Source organism: Neovison vison, chromosome 13, assembly GCF_020171115.1.
Source record: "Neovison vison isolate M4711 chromosome 13, ASM_NN_V1, whole genome shotgun sequence".
Taxonomy (NCBI): Eukaryota; Metazoa; Chordata; class Mammalia; order Carnivora; family Mustelidae; genus Neogale; species Neogale vison.
Window position 1 is genome coordinate 82,789,723 of NC_058103.1, and position 20,584 is coordinate 82,810,306.

At 54.3% G+C, this 20,584-nt stretch overlaps 1 protein-coding gene across 1 annotated transcript; it reads left to right on the forward strand.

Moving 5' to 3' along the window:
• Positions 1–83: 83 nt before the first annotated feature.
• Positions 84–19,330, forward strand: DUOX2 (dual oxidase 2). The gene is made up of 34 exons (XM_044230745.1): positions 84–136; positions 634–717; positions 972–1,061; positions 1,343–1,507; positions 2,135–2,322; positions 2,463–2,664; positions 2,811–2,977; positions 3,377–3,437; positions 3,588–3,684; positions 4,112–4,202; positions 4,485–4,587; positions 5,171–5,334; positions 5,941–6,116; positions 6,344–6,462; positions 6,823–6,960; positions 7,181–7,294; positions 7,488–7,690; positions 7,995–8,180; positions 8,597–8,822; positions 8,902–8,995; positions 10,825–11,006; positions 11,564–11,633; positions 12,037–12,120; positions 12,624–12,808; positions 12,953–13,183; positions 13,368–13,467; positions 14,180–14,229; positions 14,489–14,616; positions 14,872–15,025; positions 16,219–16,451; positions 16,692–16,850; positions 17,185–17,340; positions 17,448–17,576; positions 17,889–19,330. Exons 2-34 carry the CDS (start codon positions 648–650, stop codon positions 18,009–18,011), a joined length of 4,638 nt encoding a protein of 1,545 aa, XP_044086680.1. The 5' UTR covers positions 84–136; positions 634–647; the 3' UTR covers positions 18,012–19,330.
• Positions 19,331–20,584: the final 1,254 nt, after the last annotated feature.

A 20,584-nucleotide genomic window follows, 5' to 3' on the forward strand; every position in this document is an offset into this window, starting at 1 on the left:
AAGGATCTTCAGAGCTCGGAGGGTTGGGGGGTAGAGGTATTGCTGTGTTGGGAGGATGAAGCCTGGGAGGAGGGCAGAGAAGCAAAGATTCCAAGAAGAAAGATTTCTGACCTCAGCCAGAAGCTGTAAACCAGAGGTTGGAGGGAGTTTGGGGCCTGATCTTTCCATCCCTCCTATCCATGCACAGGCATTCACCGTGGAGTAGGAGGAGCTGCAGGTCCCGGTTCCCAGCTCACTAACCGCTTTCCCTTCCCTGCCTCCTTTAGGAGAAGCAGTTACTGAGGGCTTGGGGATGGAGGTTGGAGGTTGGGAGTTGGGGGGTAGGGGAAGGCAGCCAGGCTGGATGTAAATTTCTGCTTGGAACTGACAAACCCCAGAGGACTGGTAGCCCTGGGGCAGGGGTGGGGGGCATCCTTTAACCAGTGTTAGTTCTTCCAGCAGGTGGAAAGCAGGGACCAGTGTCAGTGCCTACCAGGTGTACTGAAAAGGGTGGCATGTGGATGCGGGTTTTGGTGATGCTTCTAAAAGCTTTGCTCCAGAAACGAAAGCAGCAGGCACCTCCTCCCCCATGTGGGCTGTAGGCACGGGGGATACCTGCTCCTTGTCCCTCACTTTTCACCTCCCACCTCCCAGGCAGCAAGGTCAGCATGCTCTGCCCAAGGCCAGAGGCAGTAATGCTCCTGGGAGCTCTGCTGACTGCATCCCTGGATCCAGCGGGTAAGTGTCCGGTGCCCCTAGCTTCGGGATGTCACCCTGCACCTCCTGAGGGTGGGGGGAAGAAACAGATGGAGGCAAGCTACAAGATCGGTCAAATCGCAGCGCGGCTCCGCGGGATGGGAAATTTCCCAGCGCAGCCTCAACTGCGCCTCAAGAGGCTCAGGTGTTGCCTCTTAGGTAGAGTTGGGGGCGCTCCGTGAGCGGGAGCTGTCGTAGGGAGGGAAGCGCTGACGGAACCGCTCTCTGACCCGCAGGCGGCCAGGACTCATTCCCACTGTCCTGGGAAGTGCAGCGCTATGACGGCTGGTTCAACAACCTGAGGCATCACGAGCGTGGCGCAGCCGGTGCGTCCTGAGATCTGGGTAGGAGTTAGGGGGATGACTAGTGGAGGGCCGGGCGGCAGGAGACCACCAGCAAAGAAGCGGAGACAGCGCGCCGCGCCGCCTCCATCTCCCCGCCCCCGCGGCTGTCTGTGTAGTGAACTCCTACGCACTCCTGGGGCCAGGAGACCCCGGCGAAGAGAGTCTTGAGGGTGAGGATGGGGATTTGAGGTAGGCGTAGGGAGAAGTCTGTGGGCTTGTAGGGGACGGGGTGCTCTGACAGCCCAGCTCCCTGCTTCCCACAGGCTCCCGACTCCAGCGCCTCATGCCAGCCAATTACGCGGACGGCGTTTACCAGGCTCTGGGGGAGCCGCTGCTGCCCAACCCGCGCCGACTCAGCGACGCCGCCATGCGCGGCGCAGCCGGGCAGCCATCCCGCCGCAACCGCACGGTGCTGGGGGTTTTCTTTGGTGAGAGCAAAGTGGGAAGACGCCGAGGGTGAGCAGTCACTTAGCTCAGCGCCTGGGGAGAGGGGCCCTGCGGCCTGTCCGCAAAAGCCGGGGGGACGGACCGCAGACTCCCAGGCACCTCCTCCGCCTTAAGCAACTCTTCCAGCCCTTCTTTATCTCGAGGGATTGGGGAGTGTCGAACACTTCTAGCCCTTCTTTATCTCGAGGGATTTGGAAGTGTCCAGTCAGGGATACTTGCTTCTCTTATCTTTCTCTTACCCCTTACTCCAAACCTAGGAGTGTCATTGGATCTCCATTATAGCTCTAGGAGTTGAGTCCCCTGCCACCGCTCTCCTACCCATACGATTATATCCTCTTTCCTCCGAAGTGAAAGGAGGAGGCAAGATCTGTTGGAAGATGGGAATTGATTTGGGGGAGCCCTTATATTAATTATATTATTTTGATTCTTACAACAATGTTATGAGGTGGCTGGAGAGGGTACTATATCCCCACTTTGAAAATTAGAAAAAAAGACCCGGAGCCGGTGGCCGAGCTTGCACTCCAACATGTCTTTTGAGTCTTGAGAAACCTAGAGAAACCCCGAGCCCATGGTGAGTGGCGATTCTCATCAGTTTGCCATGGCCGCAGGCTACCACGTGCTCTCGGACCTGGTGAGCGTGGAGACCCCCGGCTGCCCAGCCGAGTTCCTCAACATCCACATCCCGCCCGGCGACCCGGTGTTCGACCCCGACCGGCGCGGGGACGTGGTCCTCCCCTTCCAGAGGAGCCGCTGGGACCCCGAGACCGGACGGAGCCCCAGTAATCCCCGCGACCTGGTGAGACTAGGCGGCCGGGGTCGCGGGGTCGCGGCCCGACAGGGCGGGGCGGGGCTCCCACCTCCTCTCCCACCCACACCCGCTTCCGCTCCCCGACCACCGGCTCACCCTGGCGGCTCACCGTCTTCGTGCCCCCGCAGAGCAACGAGGTGACGGGCTGGCTGGACGGCAGCGCCATCTACGGCTCCTCGCACTCCTGGAGCGACGCGCTGCGGAGCTTCTCCGGGGGGCAGCTGGCGTCGGGGCCCGACCCCGCCTTCCCCCGGGACGCCCAAAGCCCCCTGCTCATGTGGACTGCGCCCGACCCGGCCACCGGACAGCGCGGGCCCCGGGGGCTGTACGGTGAGGCGGCGGGGCGGGCTGCGGCGGCCGGGGCGCGGGGCGGGCCGGGGTGGGCTGCGGGCTGCGGGCGGCTACATTGGCGGTCAGTCCGCCGCTCACGTCCTCCCCTGCGGCCCCGGCGCCCTGTGGCCCCGCGTCGCGTGCAGCCTTCGGGGCGGAGCGAGGGAACCGCGACCCCTTCCTGCAGGCGCTGGGCCTGCTGTGGTTCCGCTACCACAACCTGTGCGCGCAGCGGCTGGCCCGCGAGCACCCGCAGTGGGGGGACGAGGAGCTGTTCCAGCACGCGCGCAAGAGGGTCATCGCCACCTACCAGGTCAGTCACACGCCCCGTCCCCGCCTCCCCCAGCTCGGTAACCCCCCCCCCCCCACTGCCCGCTGCTGCGCGGGAGACTCCGCTGCCCCGCAGAGCCCTCTATCCTCACACAAACAGCCCCCAGAACTGGAGCTAACGTCTAGAAATGGACCCCGAAGATGAGGAGCAGGCCAAGGGCCATTATACACGAGACTTGGCTGTGGTTATTAGTTATCAGGCCACTGCCATCCCATGTTCCCAGTGGGGGACAGGCCTTTGCCCCTGTCCTGTTGGAGTTGCCTCCCTCCTGACTGCCCCTGCCTGGCCCTCATCTCCCACCTAAGCCTTCCTTGGGCTCAGACCGTTCTCAGCGTGGCTGCTCAAGCACTTGCCTCCCTTTTGCCCTGTCTTGACCCTCAGAACATAGCTCTGTATGAGTGGCTGCCCAGCTTCCTGCAGAAAACACCTCCAGGATATACAGGTAAAGGAGTTGCGGGGGAGACACCTGGGCTGCCGTGGGGGGACAGTGAGGGACAATGGTCAGGATATACAGGGGGAAAAAAACAGGTGGCTGCATGTGATGGCAAGATGTGATAAGGAGTCTATTTATCTTCTTACCCCTATTGGGCAGGGTATCGTTCCTTCTTGGATCCCAGCATCTCCCCAGAGTTCCTGGCAGCATCTGAGCAGTTCTTCTCTACCATGGTGCCTCCTGGCGTCTACATGAGGTGAGGGAGAGGCTGGCAGTGGGAGAGGCATAGCACACTGGCAGAGGTAAAGGGTCAAGGACCTTAGGGACCTGGAGACTTTTATACACCTCCACAGTTTAAAGGGGAAGAGAAGCAGATTTGAAACCCTAAATAAGACGCAGGGGTAGGAGTTTCAACCTTAACAACCCCTCCTAATGACTGGGCTTTAGTTGCTGACAACAGGATTTGTCCAGCAGCTTGTTACTCTGGTCCCTCCTTCCCTTCCCACTCTAGGTGGACAAAGAGCAACCCATACCTTCAATCCACACATATTGCCATATCCCTGCTGTGTTCAAAGAAGTTGCGTCCTCAGTCTTGGCCAAACCCCTAGGAGTCCCTCACCCCATTCAACCTCATCTCAGCTTTCCCCCTGAGTTCTCATCCCATCTTTGATTCCCCATTTCAGAAATGCCAGCTGTCATTTCCAGATCGTCCTGAATGAGGGTTTTGGCCATACCCCAGCTCTCAGGGTCTGCAACAGCTACTGGCGTCGGGAGGTCAGCCTGGGGTCTGGGTCAGGGGAAGGTGGGTCAATGTCGGTCTTGGCACACAGGCTGGGCAAAGCAACCATTCCAGATCTTGCGTGTTGCCACTCCAGATAGTAGGAGATGAAGGGGAGAATGATCAGAAAATTATCTGGAGACAGCAGCTCAAGAGTCAGGACGGGCCAAGGGCTCTCAGTCCTGAGGTGCTGCATGGTTTAGGGTGACAGGGACGAGGCTGTGGGAAGAGGCCCAAGAGCCTATCCTGAATGTGTTATTATTTTTTTTTTTTTCCAGAATGCCAGCCTGAACAGTGCCCAAGTCGTGGATCAGCTGCTACTGGGAATGGCCTCCCAGATTTCAGAGCTGGAGGACAGGATAGTGGTTGAAGATCTGAGGGGTGAGCTTGGGAGCCAGAGGGGATAAGGGCCAGAGGCTCGGGAGCCTGGGGACCCTTCTGAGTGAACCAACAGGCAGACCCTAGGGTACCTACAATGCAGAAGCACAAATATACATGATGCAAATAGCCATTAGAAGAAAAAGGTTTTAACTTTTTTTTTTTTTGCTTAATTTGAGTTTAGTGTGGTTTTTCATTCTAAATTAACCTGTGTCTGAATATGTGGAGGGGGGAGGGGTGACAGCACAATCTCCTTGGTGCTTAGGTCTCTAAAGATTTTCATCCAGTCCTGTCTTGAGGTTGAGGAGGTAAAGAACAGGGAATATACTGCTTGGTGATTAGAACAGTCTTGAGTCCCAGGGGAAGATTCTTGCCAGAAAAATTGCCCTTGATCACACATGATAACATTGTACACACCCATGTGTATGTTAGGGAGAGCCCCACATAGAGGCAAGGCTGATATTGGCACAGGTCACATGTGGGGAGTGTGCCAGACACAGGTAGTGCCAACAGCCTAATGTAGGGTTGCTGGGCGAAGAAGGGTCAGGACGATTCAGCCCTATAGCCTGGTGTCTCTCCTTCTCAGACTACTGGCCTGGTCCTGGCAAGTTCTCCCGCACAGACTATGTGGCCAGCAGTATCCAACGTGGCCGAGATATGGGACTGCCCAGCTATACCCAAGCCCTGATGGCTTTGGGGTTGGATACCCCACAGAACTGGAGTCACATCAACCCCAGTGTGGACCCCCAGGTGAGAAATAGTAATGATGGCAATAGGAGCTAAAACTTTCTTAATTTAAGACCTGTATACATGTAACTCATTTAATCTATATAAAAAATGCTATAGGGTAGATACTTTCATCATCCTTATCTTACCAATGACATAGCCGCTAAGTCAGTCCTAGAGACAGGATTTAAATTCAGCCAGCCAACTCCAGAGTACATTCCTCACCACTACACTGTACCACTCCTGCAGGGTGGCCTGGGTTGGGTGCCAGTGTCCTATTTCTGCAGGATCCCTCCTGCAGGAATGAATTGGGTGACCTTGAAGCTGCTCATCACTGGGACCAGATAGTCTGGACACTGGTGGTCAGAGAATATGGTCCTCAGACACTTAATGGTGGTCTTAACCTGGGCAGGGACACACTGGTCCTCCCATCAGACTTGCCATCCTGAGGGGGACTGCCTAGGAAGAGGAGACCCCCTCGGGCCTGAGCAGCAAGATAGGCAGCTGACGGAGTCCTGTGTTTGAAGGAGGGAGCATCAGCGAGTGCTCTCCCTAACATGCACATGGGCGTGCACAAACACACACACAAACGGGCACGCACACACACTCCTCACCTCCCATGGTGCCCAGGTGCTGGAGGCCACAGCTGCCCTGTACAACCAGGATCTGTCCCGGCTGGAGCTGCTCCCTGGGGGGCTCCTGGAGAGCCATGGGGACCCCGGGCCCCTCTTCAGCACCATTGTCCTTGACCAGTTTGTGCGGCTGCGGGATGGCGACCGTTACTGGTTTGAGAACACCGGGAATGGGTAAGGCCTGCCTGGGTCCCTTCCTCAGACTTCACCTTGGCCTGGGCCCCAGGCCGCCTGCGTGTAATGTCAGTGGCTGATGTGGGCCCCTGATTCCCAGCTGGCCTTCCTCCTCCTCCTCCTCAGCCCTTCTGGGTCTCTTCCCCGATCTAAGGCCCTGGGTCCCAGATTGCTGGAGGCTGGCAGCCCCTTCCCATTCCAGCAATTCCTGACTCTCTCCAACTTAGGCTGTTCTCCAAAGAGGAAATCGCAGAAATCAGAAACACCACCCTTTGGGATGTGCTGGTGGCTGTTACCAACGTGGACCCCAGTGCCCTGCAGCCCAACGTCTTTATCTGGCAGGACGGTGGGTGGCCTGGGAGAACATAGCGAATGGCAACCAGCGAGAGGACCAAGGATGGGGGACAGGAGCACTTGGTCCTGTCCAGGGAAGTAGGTGCCAGGCAGCCTGTTTGCTGTGGTGCTGGGAAGCCTGCATGAGGCTGCCTCCCCTAGTAGGACTGGACTAGTTTGCAGGCTGCACTCTGTGGTCAGGCTGTGGTGGGTGCTGAGAACAGGATATGGAAGGGAACTTTTTGAGGAGAACAGCCCTAGAGAGGTGGGCCTGGAAGGGGAATTGTACCTAGTTCTTTACAGGAGAAAGAGGAGTCGTCCCTGGCCCTGAATGAGATGCTGACTTTGAGGTCTTCTGTGTCCTTTTCCTCAGGTGCCCCCTGCCCTCAGCCTCGGCAACTCACAACCCAAGGCCTGCCCCGTTGTGTGCCCCTGACCATACTGGACTACTTCGAGGGCAGTGGTCCTGGGTTTGGCATTACCATTGTGGCTCTCTGCTGTCTTCCGCTAGGTGAGCTCTCCACATGCTCATCCACCTTTTTTCCCCTGGCCACCCCTGCGCCCGCTGACTGTCTCTGCCCCTCATAACCTGCTGGTCTGTGGCATGAGCTCCTTGCCACTGTCAAAGCCCGGCTCAGAGGACCCTGTGAGGGAGGGGCAGCAGCAGAACCCTCAGTGAGGCTGCAGGCAAGGGGCTCCCCTCTCCACAGGCTCTTTCTGATCTCTTCCAGTGAGTCTGCTTATCTCTGGTGTGGTGGCCCATTTCCGGAGCCGAGAGCGCAAGAGTCTACAGAAGAAAGGCAAAGAGAGTGTGAAGAAAGAAGCAGCCAAAGATGGTGTGCCAGGTAAGATGGGGCTGAGGGGAGGGAGGGGCTGGGGGCCAGATGGGGAGCCCTGGGAGAAAAAACAGGTTACGGATATGGGGAGAAAGCCAGGCTTTTGTGTGCCTGCTCAGACTGATAGAGTGGAATTTGCTTGAGGTCAGGGCTTGGGTATCTACCTCTGCTGAACCGCTCTGCCCAACTGTCCTTTCCCCAGCGATGGAGTGGCCGGGCCCCAGGGAGAAGAGCTATCCCATCACCATCCAGCTGCTCCCAGACAGGCGCCTGCAGGTCCTGGACAGGCGGCTCTCTGTGCTTCGCACGGTCCAGTTGCGGTCCCCACAGCAGGTCAACCTCATCCTTTCGGGCGACCGCGGACGTCGCGCCCTACTGCTCAAAATCCCCAAGGAGTATGACCTGGTATGGCTGTCCTGCTTCCCCTACCTGGAATGCTCACCAGTCTCCCCTCTCAGAGCGAGTCCTGTCAGCTCACCCTCTCCTCAGCTACAGAGCTTCCCTGTGAAGGCAGTGCTGGGGAGAGGCAGACCCGCACTCCACGTGACCCTCCCTCTGACCGCCTTGGGCCACTCATCTGGTTCCAGCCTGGATGGAGGGAGGGGGCAGGGGACAACTTTTCTCGTCTTCCCTGAACTCAAGGTCCTTTTGAGGGGAGGCTGAGCCAGAGCTGGAGCTCCGAGCACTGAGCGGGCTTCCTCCCACCCAGGTGCTGCTGTTTAACTCTGATGAGGAGCGGGGCACCTTCGTGAATCACCTGCGGGACTTCTGTGCGCAGTGGGCTCTAGGCCTTGATGTGGCTGAGATGAGAGAGAAAGAGTTGTTCAGGAGGGCTGTGACCAAGCAGCAGCGGGGCCGCATCCTGGAGATCTTCTTCAGACACCTGTTTGCCCAGGTGCCATGGCTGTGTCTTTTGGAGACGGGACATGGCTGGACAGGATCTTACCTGGGGTGAACTAAGCTTCTGGTCTGTGGGCTGGGGACAGTCAGCCTTGACTGAATTGTAGCTTTGCCACTCGCTCCCTGCCTGACCCGCCAACCCCACCACACCCAGCTAGCACCATTCCTTACTGTGTAAATCTCCTGGATCTTGGGTCCAGGGAGAAAATGGGCTAGCTGCTAGAAATTGGAGTCACCCCCTTAACAGGAGAGCCAAGGCCCAAGTTAGAAGTGTATCTAAGGACCGGGAGTAGCCACCGGGCTCACCCTTTCTGAATTAGACTTTGGGGAGATAGAAAGGGTCACTGAACTGCACCCAACCCAGGCCTCACCTCCTTCTCTCTCCCTCCCTCTGCTGCTGCCCGGGGGCAGGTGCTGGACATCGACCAGGCAGACGCAGGGACCCTGCCCCTGGACTCATCCCAGAAAGTACGGGAGGCCCTGACTTGTGAGCTAAGCAGAGCTGAGTTTGCCGAGTCCCTGGGCCTCAAGCCCCAGGACATGTTTGTGGAGTCCATGTTCTCCCTGGCTGACAAAGATGGCAATGGCTACCTGTCCTTCCGGGAGTTTCTGGACATCCTGGTGGTCTTCATGAAAGGTAGGGGGAAGGTGGGCCATTCCAGGAACCTGCAGTCTTTCAGCGCAGAGGTGACCTGCATCCCTCTTTCTCTTCCCAGGCTCTCCAGAGGACAAGTCCCGCCTGATGTTCACCATGTATGACCTTGACGCAAATGGCTTCCTCTCCAAGGATGAGTTCTTCACCATGATGCGGTATGGTGTGGGCCCTTCCAGTTCTGAGACTCCCTGCTATTTGAGACAGGGAATGTCAAATCAGAGGGTGGGTGAGGAGGGTATGTGACCATCTGTACTGAAAGGTGGCTTAGCTGCATCCTCCTAGACTCAAAGAGCATCTAGCTTCATAAGAAGTTTATCTGGCCAGGCCCCTGCCTCTAGGAGGGTCTGTTATCTGCACTGTCTGTACCAGCCAGAAAATTCTCCCTCCCTAGTTAAAAACAAACAGACAGATAAACAAGCAACAACAGCCAAACCAATATGACCAATAACAAAAGTCTATCAGCCCCCTTTTGGATGCCTTTGGACCTTTATAAACTCTTGTCCACTGTACATAACACTGTGCTTTGCCCTATGAAATAATGACCAAGATGAGCTTGGTCATTCTTCCTGTATTAATCACCGTGACATACAGGAGGAGAAACCTAGAAAGTTCCTCTATATTCCAATCCTCTTTCTTCCTCTTGCGTAAGCTATTTCTGGTTAGGGTGTGCTGATAAAGACCAGTTTTGAGTGCATGGACTTCTTATTCCAAAAAACACTGTTCTGGTTACACAGCCCCCTTCAGCTCCGTAAGGACAAGGGTCTGATTTCTCTTTTGCTTCCCACCAAATCCACCTCTTCTTCACTGTGATTGGCATGTATTAAATACAAACTTACCTGGATCACATGGAATAAGTGAACAAATTAACAAATAGAATGCATAAAATTGTGCGGAGTCTTTTACCTTTTCTACCTTTCCATTGCCTTCAGCATTTCCCTGAACTGCTGCATCCCTCTTGCACCCCAGATCCCCACAATTGGGTATGGGCGTCTAAAAGGCTGGGGTGAAGCTGCCTGGGTGACTGAATCAGTTAAGTGGTCATGATCTCAGGGTTGTGGGATCAAGCCCGGCATTGGGTCCGTGCTCAGCCTGGAGCCTGCTTGAGATTCTCTCCCTCCATCTCTCCCTGCCCCTCCCCCCCACCTCTGCTCTCTCTCTCTCTAGTCAATCAATCAATCAATCAATCTTTAAAAGGCAAGGGTGAAGCCGATTGCAGTCCATCCCTCACTGGGGGTGCCATCGCAGACCCAGGCCTGGGTGAGACTCTAGGGAATCCAGGAGAGGGTCCCTGTCCCCTAGGGCTGAGCAACCACCATCTCCTCCTACCCAGTTATGAATCCTGCTCAGTCTCACTTGGATGATGCATTTTTGAAATGTGTTTGCTGGGCCATGTGAACAGACGTCTTCTCACACAAATGTGCACGGTTGGTTGGTTTGTGTCCCAAAGCTTAGCCTATAAAAAGAGTGTGGCCACCGCATCTGCCAGTCTGGGTGCTATCAGATGGGGTGTGGAGACACTCCTGCATGGGCCCTGGGGTGTTGACACAAGGAAGCAGCAACCGTTGTAGCTACATCTCCTCTCCCCACACCTGGGCCATCTGTGCCCTCACTGGACTGTGAAAGGGGGAGGCCAGCGGCGGCATGGGATGCATTAACGCAAGAGAGTGGTCAGAGAGCCTGTCACGTGAGAAGCCCATGGCTCATCTGGACGTGTCCCTACACTGAATGGACAATTATCCCAACTCTCAGTGCCCCCTCATTTGAGGGCTGCCTTCTGTAATTGGTCAAGGTTGCTTTCAATTTCAAACCCTTGGCCGCCCCACCCAGCTTCACGTCAGCTGCAGGCTAGATGAACACCTTCTCAGTGCCATTTCCTGGGTCACTGGTAACCACATGAGATAATCTGGGGCCCGCCCCACCCTGCTCCTGCCTGAACCTGACCTTGCTGGATGACAGGCTACTCTGTCTCTCCTCTTCCCCCAAGGTCCTTCATTGAGATCTCCAACAACTGCCTATCCAAGGCTCAGCTGACAGAGGTGGTGGATTCCATGTTCCGGGAGTCTGGCTTCCAGGATAAGGAGGAGCTGACGTGGGAGGACTTCCATTTCATGCTGCGGGACCATGACAGCGAGCTCCGCCGCACGCAGCTCTGCGTCAGAGGGGGAGGTGTGTGTATGTAAGAAGTTGTAGGAGTCAGGGAGGGGTGTTCCTTTAACATGAGAGTGGATAGGACCTGGGTTGTATGTCTCCCCAAGTCTTTTGTGCCTGGTATAGAGCCAAACACTTGTCATCAAGGGTGTCACGTACAGCTGTACCATTTGTGCACTGGACAAAGATGCCTACTGAGAGGTCAGCGGGTGGGCTGAAATCCAGCCTACATGTCACTCACTGAGCTCGTGTGCACTGCCTGGGATACACCCAGTCAAAGGAAGAGGCATTATTTTCTTTATACAAAGGATGCAGGGTTGCATCTGCCTGCAGTGGTCCCCTTTCCCAAATGTACCAAGTCACTACCTTGCCGAGCAATGACTGCCCTGTGCACAATGGGTGCTCAGTGTGGGCAGTGAGGGGAACAAGGCTGGAACAAGAGATGAGAATGTGACAAAGTCACTGGCAAGTGCTGTGGCAGCCTTCCTAGAGAAGTGGGGTGGCAGGGTTGGGGGCAGTCTCCTATGCTTCTGCCCTGGTGGGGAAGCTGTCCAGACTCTTGTTCTTCACTTCAGGCGTTGGTGACATCTTTAAACCAAACATCAGCTGTCGAGTCTCATTCATCACTCGGACTCCTGGGGAACGGTGAGCATGAATGGGTATCGGCAGATCCCCTGAAGAGAAGTAAAGGAAGGAGGACTGGCTGCATCAGTCCCCGGGACCAGATATTTGCCCTCTGAAAGTAGCTCTTAGTCCACAATCGATCCTGGCCCAAATTCCACTGCTTCCCACATCTCATGTGGCTCAGGAGCCTGGCTCTCTCCCTGCCACTCCAGGACAGAATCTTCTAAAACAGAAGACCAGATCATATTTGTTCATTCTGCCCTGCCTCTCCTGCCTGGCTTCTCTCTGACCAGTTTTATGGGCAGGTTCTGTGGGCAGCCCATGGGCCCCAGGATCCATCCCCATCTTCTGAAGTTCTGATCAGGTGGTTCTTCTCCTGGCTGCAAAGACAAGGAGAGAACAAGCCCCGTTTTCCATTTCTCAGCTCCTGCTCCCAGAAACTGGAGCTCCCTCCCTCAGAAGCCTCAGAGCTCGGAGGCCCTGGGCTGAAGAAGAGGTTTGGCAAAAAGTGAGTATTTTCCAGAACATCAAGTCCAAGGAAACATGGGGAGAAGCCTCAGAGTCTCAGGGCCCAGCCTACTCCTCCTGGACACACAAGGTCATGTGTCTCATTTCCTGACTGGTGGGACATAGAGTCAGTGATTCTTTGACATCTTCCAAGCTCTGCACCCTAATCTTCAGGCATAGGGCCTTGCACGCAAAGGCAAGACTGAGATGGCAATAGGGGGTCTTTTGGCTCCTGCCTGCTTTGGGCACAGCTGCAAGGCCTGTGCAGGGAATAGCAAGAGGGAAGGACAGTCGGACAGAGGGAGATGAGGTGGAGTAATGGCGAGACAGAAGAGTATGTGTAGATGGAGCAAATAAAGATGAGAGGTACAAGTTGGGGTCTGCTCACCAGGTGCTGTTTCCTTCATCTGTTCCGGCCCCTCCTAACCCTGCCAGGTCTCCTTCATGGGGCAGCATTTAGGGCATGCTAGGGCCCCCGGGTCTCATGGCCAGTGCCTCCCACAGCTGCAGGGTGGCAGGGTCCACTCCCCGGCTGTACACGGAGGCGCTGAAGGAGAAGATGCAGCGGGGCCTCCTGGCCCAGAAGCTTCGGCAGTACAAGCGCTTCGTGGAAAACTATCGGCGGCACATCGTGTGTGTGGCGGTCTTCTCAGCCATCTGTGCAGGCCTGTTTGCAGAGCGTGCTTACTGTAAGAGCTCTGGGCTGCGGGCAGTGGGAAGGGAGACATGGAGAGTCTTCTGGGGGCTCTTTCCACCAGAGCCCAGGTGTGCCAACTCAGGCCCGGGCCCCCAACCTCTGGGCCGTGCTGATCCACCCCTTGCCCCCTCCCCAGATTACGCCTTTGCCTCGCCGCCCTCAGGCATTGCGGAGACCACATTTGTGGGCATCATCCTGTCCCGGGGCACAGCCGCCAGCATCTCCTTCATGTTCTCCTACATCCTGCTCACCATGTGCCGCAACCTCATCACCTTCCTGCGAGAGACCTTCCTCCACCGCTATGTGCCCTTTGACGCCGCCGTGGACTTCCACCGCTGGATTGCCATGGCTGCTGTTGTCCTGGCCAGTCCGTGGCTCTTGGGCCCCCTTTCCCACCCCCATTGCTGCAACCCCCTGGGTCTACCTGTGGGGGAAATAGTGAGGAGACTGGATCTACTCATCCCCCCATCTGTCCCTCTGGGCGTCCTCTGTCCCTCAGGGTGGGAGGTAGGGTCGGGCCTGGGTAGCATCTTGAATGGGGTCTCTCTCAGTTTTGCACAGTGCTGGCCACGCGGTCAATGTCTTCATCTTCTCGGTCAGTCCCCTCAGCCTGCTGGCCTGCATGTTTCCCAACGTATTTGTGAACGATGGGTCAGTTCTGGGGAGGGTTCCCCCTTGGGACATTTGGGCAGGCCAAAGGGCATAATGGAAAAGCAAGAGATGGCCATGGACACTCTGCTCTATCTTTGAATGAGGGTGAAAAGCCTGCTGGGGAAGCTGAAAGTGACTTCCTTGCCATGGAAGGAAGCTGGCCTTAATTATCTGGGAAAGGTGTTCAGGAGATGAATCAGAGACCCTTTCCCGTGTGTGCCTGGCATAGAGCATGGCATCTTAGCCTATCCTCCATTGACTGGGCAACCATCTATGGAGCACATCTTATGGGCCCATCCAGGTGCAGAGAACAGGCAGGCCAAATTCACACACTCATTCAGCAAATACTTACTGAGTCTTTACTACGTGCCTGACATTGTTTGAGCATAGGGATTAGAGCAATGAGCAGAGCAGAGCCCCACCCTCGCCCCCATGGAGCTTACAGAATATGAACCAAGCACTCAAGGAAGCAAATGTCAGCTGTGGTAGGAGAATTCAAGATAACACAGGAGGAAAAATGGCCGAGAGAGCAGAGGGTAGACTTGTGGGAGGCTGGGTGCCATGTTCCTTGGATGGATCCCTAGCCATCTGAGTGGTGGAGGTCCAGGAAGCTCAGCCGTCAGTGCTGGTGGGAGCAGCATCACATGGTGACGGTTGGTGGGGGGTGGCCATCCTGCCCCAGCCAGAAGTTCCATATGCCTTTGTCCCACAGGTCCCAGCTTCCCCAAAAGTTCTACTGGTGGTTCTTCCAGACTGTCCCAGGTAGGGAGTGGGGCTGTATGTGGAGTCTGGGGGTTCTAGCTGAGGATCTCTGCTTGACTTCCTCTTCCCATGAGTACCTCCTTGTTTGTAGTGGTCATGATTTCTTTCTCGTCTCCAGGACAGGCCCCAGCTGCAGTTAAGCTGTTCTGGGGGCGTGCGAGGTCAGAAAAGGAGGGCAGAACGGGGGCATGCTCTGTTGTATTTTCAGCCCATGCGGAGGTCCTGAGAGCATTATCTGGCCCTCTTCCCCTGCTCCCAGGTATGACGGGGGTGCTGCTGCTCCTGGTACTGGCCATCATGTATGTCTTTGCCTCCCACCACTTCCGGCGCCGCAGCTTCCGGGGCTTCTGGCTGACCCATCACCTCTATATCCTGCTCTACGTGCTGGTGAGGGCTTCCTCTGGGCGGGGCCAGGCCACAGGGCAGGGATGAGCCCTCATGAGGGATAGGGAGCTGGCTGAACTGGACCTAAGATCTCAGAGTATGACCCTGAGATCAGAGACCCCAGTCTGTGAAGTCTATACTTGCTTCATTGACCCAACCCAGGCCAAGGGCCCAGGCAGGAAGTGTCTGGGCAAGGGGAGTGCGGGGTGTGGGGGCGCCTGGCTGGGCCTAAGTTGTACTAAATGGCCTTTTCTCCAGATCATTATCCATGGCAGCTTTGGCCTGATCCAGCTGCCCCGTTTCCATATCTACTTCCTGGTCCCAGCACTGATCTATGTGGGAGACAAGCTGGTGAGCCTGAGCAGGAAAAAGGTGGAGATCAGCGTGGTGAAGGCCGAGCTGCTGCCTTCAGGTACCAGGCCCAGCCTGACCCCGGCGGGGAGCAGTAGAAGTCAACTCTAGGGATATGTGGAGACAGCTCCCTAGGCCTCCAGACCACCATTGAGGTTTCTTAGAGCCCCTTGGGGAACTGTGCCTTTCCTGATGTAAACAGAGCCCCAGAAAGGGCTATGCTTGCCCCCAGGAGGACTTGCAAACAAGTAGAAGTAACCATGAGAAGAGGCAGCTGGAGGTTCATACAGAGAGGTTTAAGGACAACACAGACCCCACACCTCTTGTGTGTGGCCCGAGTGCACCTTGGGGATCCATATACACTCCTCCCTTCTCCACAAATAACCACCCCCCCCCAATCAGAGATGAGCAACTGGCATTTCAACAACATTTCAAGAGTCTGTTGACCAAGGTGAGGATTCACATCACTGTAGAGGCTGGCAGATGATTGTAGGTATTGTGGGACCATCTAATCTTCAGGACCAAGTAAGAAAATTAACCTCATTTCAACTTTATGTCAATTAAGATTACTCAAGGACAAAAGCTCAGCATGGTGTTAGTATAACCTTTGTACTCTCCAGTACTCGCAAGTCAACTTTTTTTTTTTTTTTTTTAATCAACTTTTTTAACAAAGAGAGAACAGGCCTGAAGCTCAGCCACAGTCAGGTACCAAATAGCATCCAGCTAAAATCTGATAAAATGTGCTGCCTTCTGTTCAGAACACATGGTACTGGTTTTCCACCTGTCTTAGTGAGCTGAAGTTTGTCAAGGTAAATCAAATTGAAAAAGTAGGTCAATTTAAAAAAAGTATTAGGGAAATAATAGTGCAGAGGTGTGCAGAAATGGCCCATCACAAAGGTAATTCTCAAATGGTAGAGGTTTGGTAAACACTGAGATGGTCCTTGGGGACCCCGTGGTCCCCTGACCTGTAGGTCGGTATTCAGGACAGTGATATAGGGCCTGGGCCTTTCGTCGGAATAAGGAATGGAGGGGAGACAAGAGCTGGAACCAGGAGCAGAGAAACTCAGCTCTTGGGTTACCCAGGAAAGAGAGAAGGGGATCCTCCAACTCCCACCCCCAGGAACTCCACTTGTTCAGACCATATATGCCCACTCCCTGTGCCTCAGGTGTGTGGAGAAGACAGGGTATCTGCCTGTCCTCAGGTACTAGGAGCAAGCCTTCTGATCCCTGCCCTTGCCTGCCCATGACCCCCAGGAGTGACCCACCTGGAGTTCCAGCGGCCGCAAGGCTTTGAGTACAAGTCAGGACAGTGGGTGCGGATCGCCTGTCTGGCTCTGGGGACCACTGAGTACCACCCCTTCACACTGACTTCTGCGCCCCACGAGGACACGCTCAGCCTGCACATCCGGGCGGCAGGACCCTGGACCACTCGGCTCAGGGAGATCTACTCACCTCCAACAGGAGATGGCTGTGCCAAATACCCAAAGGTGACCAGACCCAGGCCAGATGAGCTACCCACCCCACATCCCTTAGCAGGCCTTGCCCTGCAGCCCCAGGCTCCCCAGTGTCCCTCCCCTCCCCCAGTCCAGAGACCGGTCTTTCCAGGTAATGCCATGGTACCCCCTTTTGCCTCTCTCTGTAAACATACCCGCCTTTCCCTGCCTCCCTCCTCTAGCTTCAGAACTATTGTGGTGGTGGGGCTTAACTCCAACCTACTCGTCTTGCAGCTGTACCTCGATGGGCCATTTGGAGAGGGCCACCAGGAATGGCATAAGTTTGAGGTGTCAGTACTGGTGGGAGGGGGCATTGGGGTCACCCCCTTTGCCTCCATCCTCAAAGACCTGGTCTTCAAGTCATCCTTGGGCAGTCAAATGCTCTGTAAAAAGGTGAGTGTCTCTTTCCCATCCTTTGAAGGGGACAGACTGCCTGATTGTGGCCCCACGTCACAGCAGAACAATAAGAGGAAAAGCCCTCAGCTTCTAGACACCGATTCTGCTGGGGTCATTCATACGCTGTTGTCCACGTGCTCAACATTTGAGGGAGGGTAGGAGGTATAGACAGAAGGGCCTCTACTGGGATTTGTTGATTAAAAGCCTGTGGGGCTGCCAACGTTTGATGTCTGTGGGTGGTCGGAGGTTTTCTGGCCTCTTGGGTGAAGGCATCTGGAGTAGAGGAACCGTGACTGGAGCCAGATCCTGAGCTCCCACCATGTGTCCCCAGATCTACTTCATCTGGGTGACGCGAACGCAGCGGCAGTTTGAGTGGCTGGCTGACATCATCCGGGAGGTGGAGGAGAATGACTGCCAGGACCTGGTGTCCGTGCACATCTACATCACCCAGCTGGCCGAGAAGTTTGACCTCAGGACCACCATGCTGGTAGGGCAGGGCCGGCAGTCAGGGCAGCTAGGTGGGCCACCATCTAGACCAAGAGTTAATTCTGGCTCCGTTTGGCGGCGCCCTTCCTCCTCTACTCCCTCTCTCAGTACATCTGTGAGCGACACTTCCAGAAGGTGCTGAACCGGAGTCTGTTCACGGGCCTGCGCTCCATCACCCACTTCGGCCGCCCCCCATTCGAGCCCTTCTTTAAGTCCCTGCAGGAGGTCCACCCGCAGGTCAGTCCCATGTCACCTGTCCTGGGACCCTGGCCCTCCCCTGCCAGGATATCCTGCCCTCAAGCACCCTACAGATGTAATCTGAGTGGAGGACCACCCCATGCCAGCCCCAGGATAGGATCAAGAGTTGGAGGAAGGCTTCAAGCCCAACCCCCTGTTTTCCCCAGCTCAAGCCTCCCGCTTTGGGCGGGGGGGGGGGGTCAGTTCGCTGGTCATTCCAGCAAGCTTAAGAAGCAGCTTCTTCCCAGGGTGAGAATCTTAAGCTTTCAGGCCTCTCCTCTCTGCAACCATTCCCCTCAACACACTTGACAGGTACCAAAGATTGGAGTGTTCAGCTGTGGCCCTCCAGGAATGACCAAGAATGTAGAGAAGGCCTGTCAGCTCATCAACAGGCAGGACCAGGCCCACTTCGTGCACCACTATGAGAACTTCTGAGAACCTCTGAGAACTTCCTGGTTCCTGTTTCCCCTCTGTGGACCAGCCCTACCGGCAGCTTCTTTGTCAGAATCCACCTCAGGCCTCAGCTAGAAAGCTGGATGAGCCCCTCCCTCATGGCCCTCTCTGAGAAGGTAGAAAAGACCCCTCCAGCTCAAGTCACAGCAGGTTATGGCAAACAAAAGCAGTGTGGGGACAGCCTCTGCCTTGTAACATCTGTAGAGGTGAAGAGATACAATAGGGTTTGCCTCTGATAGGTCCCCATGTCTCTGTTTTCCTTGCACAAAATCAGTGTGTTTCTTTGGTATTTTCCTGACCGAAGCATTTAAGGGACGATGGGGTGGGGATATCTGATGTGAAGAGAGAGCTAAGTGAGACTCACCTCAGAGCCTATCTCAGAAGCCATGATGCTTAGAACCTGGACAAACTGCCTCTATTCAGTTTCTGAGGCCTTGTCCCTCCAGCTCCACCCACAACCCCTTCTTGCCCCTAAAGAGAGCTCAAAGAACAAGCATGGCTCCCTACTCCTGATGTTCCCATGGTCAACTAGTAATGCCTGCGTCTGTGATCTTTCTGTGGCCCCTCTTTGAGCTTATGGAACAACCTCTGGGCTCTGAGACCAAGGTAGTCTAGCCTGTCTGCCAGATGCTGAGAACTCCCTTTTAGTTCCCTACTTCCACAGGAGCGGGGTGACCAGCTGTCCTGGTTTGCCCAGGGCTCTCCCTGTACAACCACCAAAGGTCTCCTGTCCTCAGAAACACCTCAGTCCCAGGCAACTCTGACAAAGTTGGTCACCCCCCAACAGGAGGCAGCCTGGGATGTCACTTCCACACTGGGCTCTTTGAGACCTTGCTTTTCCTTCTGTAACTGACCCTTTCCTAAAAAGTTGGGCTTTAGTTTTTTAAATATAAATTGAAGTATAATTTTCATACAGCAAAGGATACAAATCTTAAAGTTACATGTACATGTGGTAACACTACTCAAGTCAAGACATATGACATTTCCATCACCCCAGGAACTTCCTTGTACCCCTTCCAGTCAGTCTCCCCCAACCAGTAGAAGCAACCACTGATGTGATTCTTGTCACTCCAGATTAGTTTTGGTCATACTGAATGTATCCTTTGGAAACTGGCTTCTTTCACTAAGCAGAATGTCTTTGTGATTCATCCATATTGTATGTTATCAATAGTATATTCATTTTCATTGCTGAGTTGTATTCCGTTATAGAGATGTACCAAAATGTTTATCCTTCCTTCCACTGATGGACATTTGGGTTGTTTCTAGTTTTTTTATAATTCTCAATAAAGCGTCAATGAACATTCTTGTACCTGTCTTTGTTGGACCTGGTGCACTCATTCTTCTTGGGTATATATCTAGTAATGGAGTTGCTGGATCATGGAGTCTCCAACCAACATGAGGGAGGGAGAATTTCTGTCCATCTCCACATGCCTGCCCCAGGCTCCTCTCTTCCTTGGTCCCACCCAACCTCTTCTTCCAGGCCAAATGCCTTTGGTTCCCAACCTTCTATATTGAAGGAATCTTTCTGGCAAAAGTGGAAGAATGCTGGATCAGAGACCAGAATTCTGGGGCCAACTTTACCCCTAAGTAGCTACAGAGGAAAAAAACCCTTAACTTCTCTGAGCCAGTTCCTCATGTATTAAAATGTCTATATGGGTATTAGGAAGTCAGATACCGATATAGGCACAGAAAATGTTTCAGATGAGAAAATGTATATGCTGTGTGCCAGTCTCAGCATAAAATAATTAGTGCTATAGCTGGACCAGTCCTTGGGTTTCTCCTTCTGATTGTAAGATGTCCATAGCGATAACCATCAGGGGACTTTGAAAGAGATGAGGCTTATTACTTTTAAGAGTTGGAAATTACATTGCACACCTGGGGCCACACAATGAGGTCATAGTTCAGGCCTGGGGTTCTGCTTCTATTGGGGTAGAGGATGGGTGTTTAGGGTTTTGCAAGCTCACACCTTATTGGTGAATTTAAAACATAAGAGTGGAGGGGTGTCTGGTGAGCTGGGTTGGTAGGTGGAGCACGCAACTCTTTTGATCTCAGGGTTGAGAGTTTGAGTCCCAAGTTAGGTGGAGAGTACTTAAAAATAAAATCTTTTAAAAAACCCATAAGAGGGGTACCTGGGTGGCTCAGTCATTTAAGCATCTGACTCTTGATTTTGGCTCAGGTCATGAATCAAGCCCTAACATGGAACCTGCTTAAAATTCTCTTTCTGCCCCTCACCCCCATCTCTAAAAAATAAAAATAAAAAATCCCCATAAGGGTAGGAATTGAAAGTACAGGAAGAGAAAAAGAAAGAAGCTCAAATAGTTATCAAACTCAACGTAGATTTCTTAAACAATGGAGCTTTGAGTGGTGAGGTGGGAGGGATTGTGGCCCGGCTCTTATCTAGTCATGTGGCTGGCAATGTGTTTATTCGAGATAGCTATCTTTTAAATGACTGCCTCTTTTTTTCCGTATTTATTGAGAAATAATTAACCTTATCACTCTATTACTGTATAAGTTTAAGGAGTACAGCATAATGGTTTGATTTACATATATTGTGA

What these genes read in the sequence shown, in the direction of transcription:
- DUOX2 (XM_044230745.1), top strand. Translation starts at nt 648, where the DNA reads ATGCTCTGCCCAAGGCCAGAGGCAGTAATGCTCCTGGGAGCTCTGCTG. An exon ending in AGTGGTTGAAGATCTGAGGG is followed by an intron (nt 4,588 to 5,170) that starts GTGAGCTTGGGA and finishes TCTCCTTCTCAG; the next exon opens with ACTACTGGCCTGGTCCTGGC. An exon ending in CCTGGTGGTCTTCATGAAAG is followed by an intron (nt 8,823 to 8,901) that starts GTAGGGGGAAGG and finishes TTCTCTTCCCAG; the next exon opens with GCTCTCCAGAGGACAAGTCC.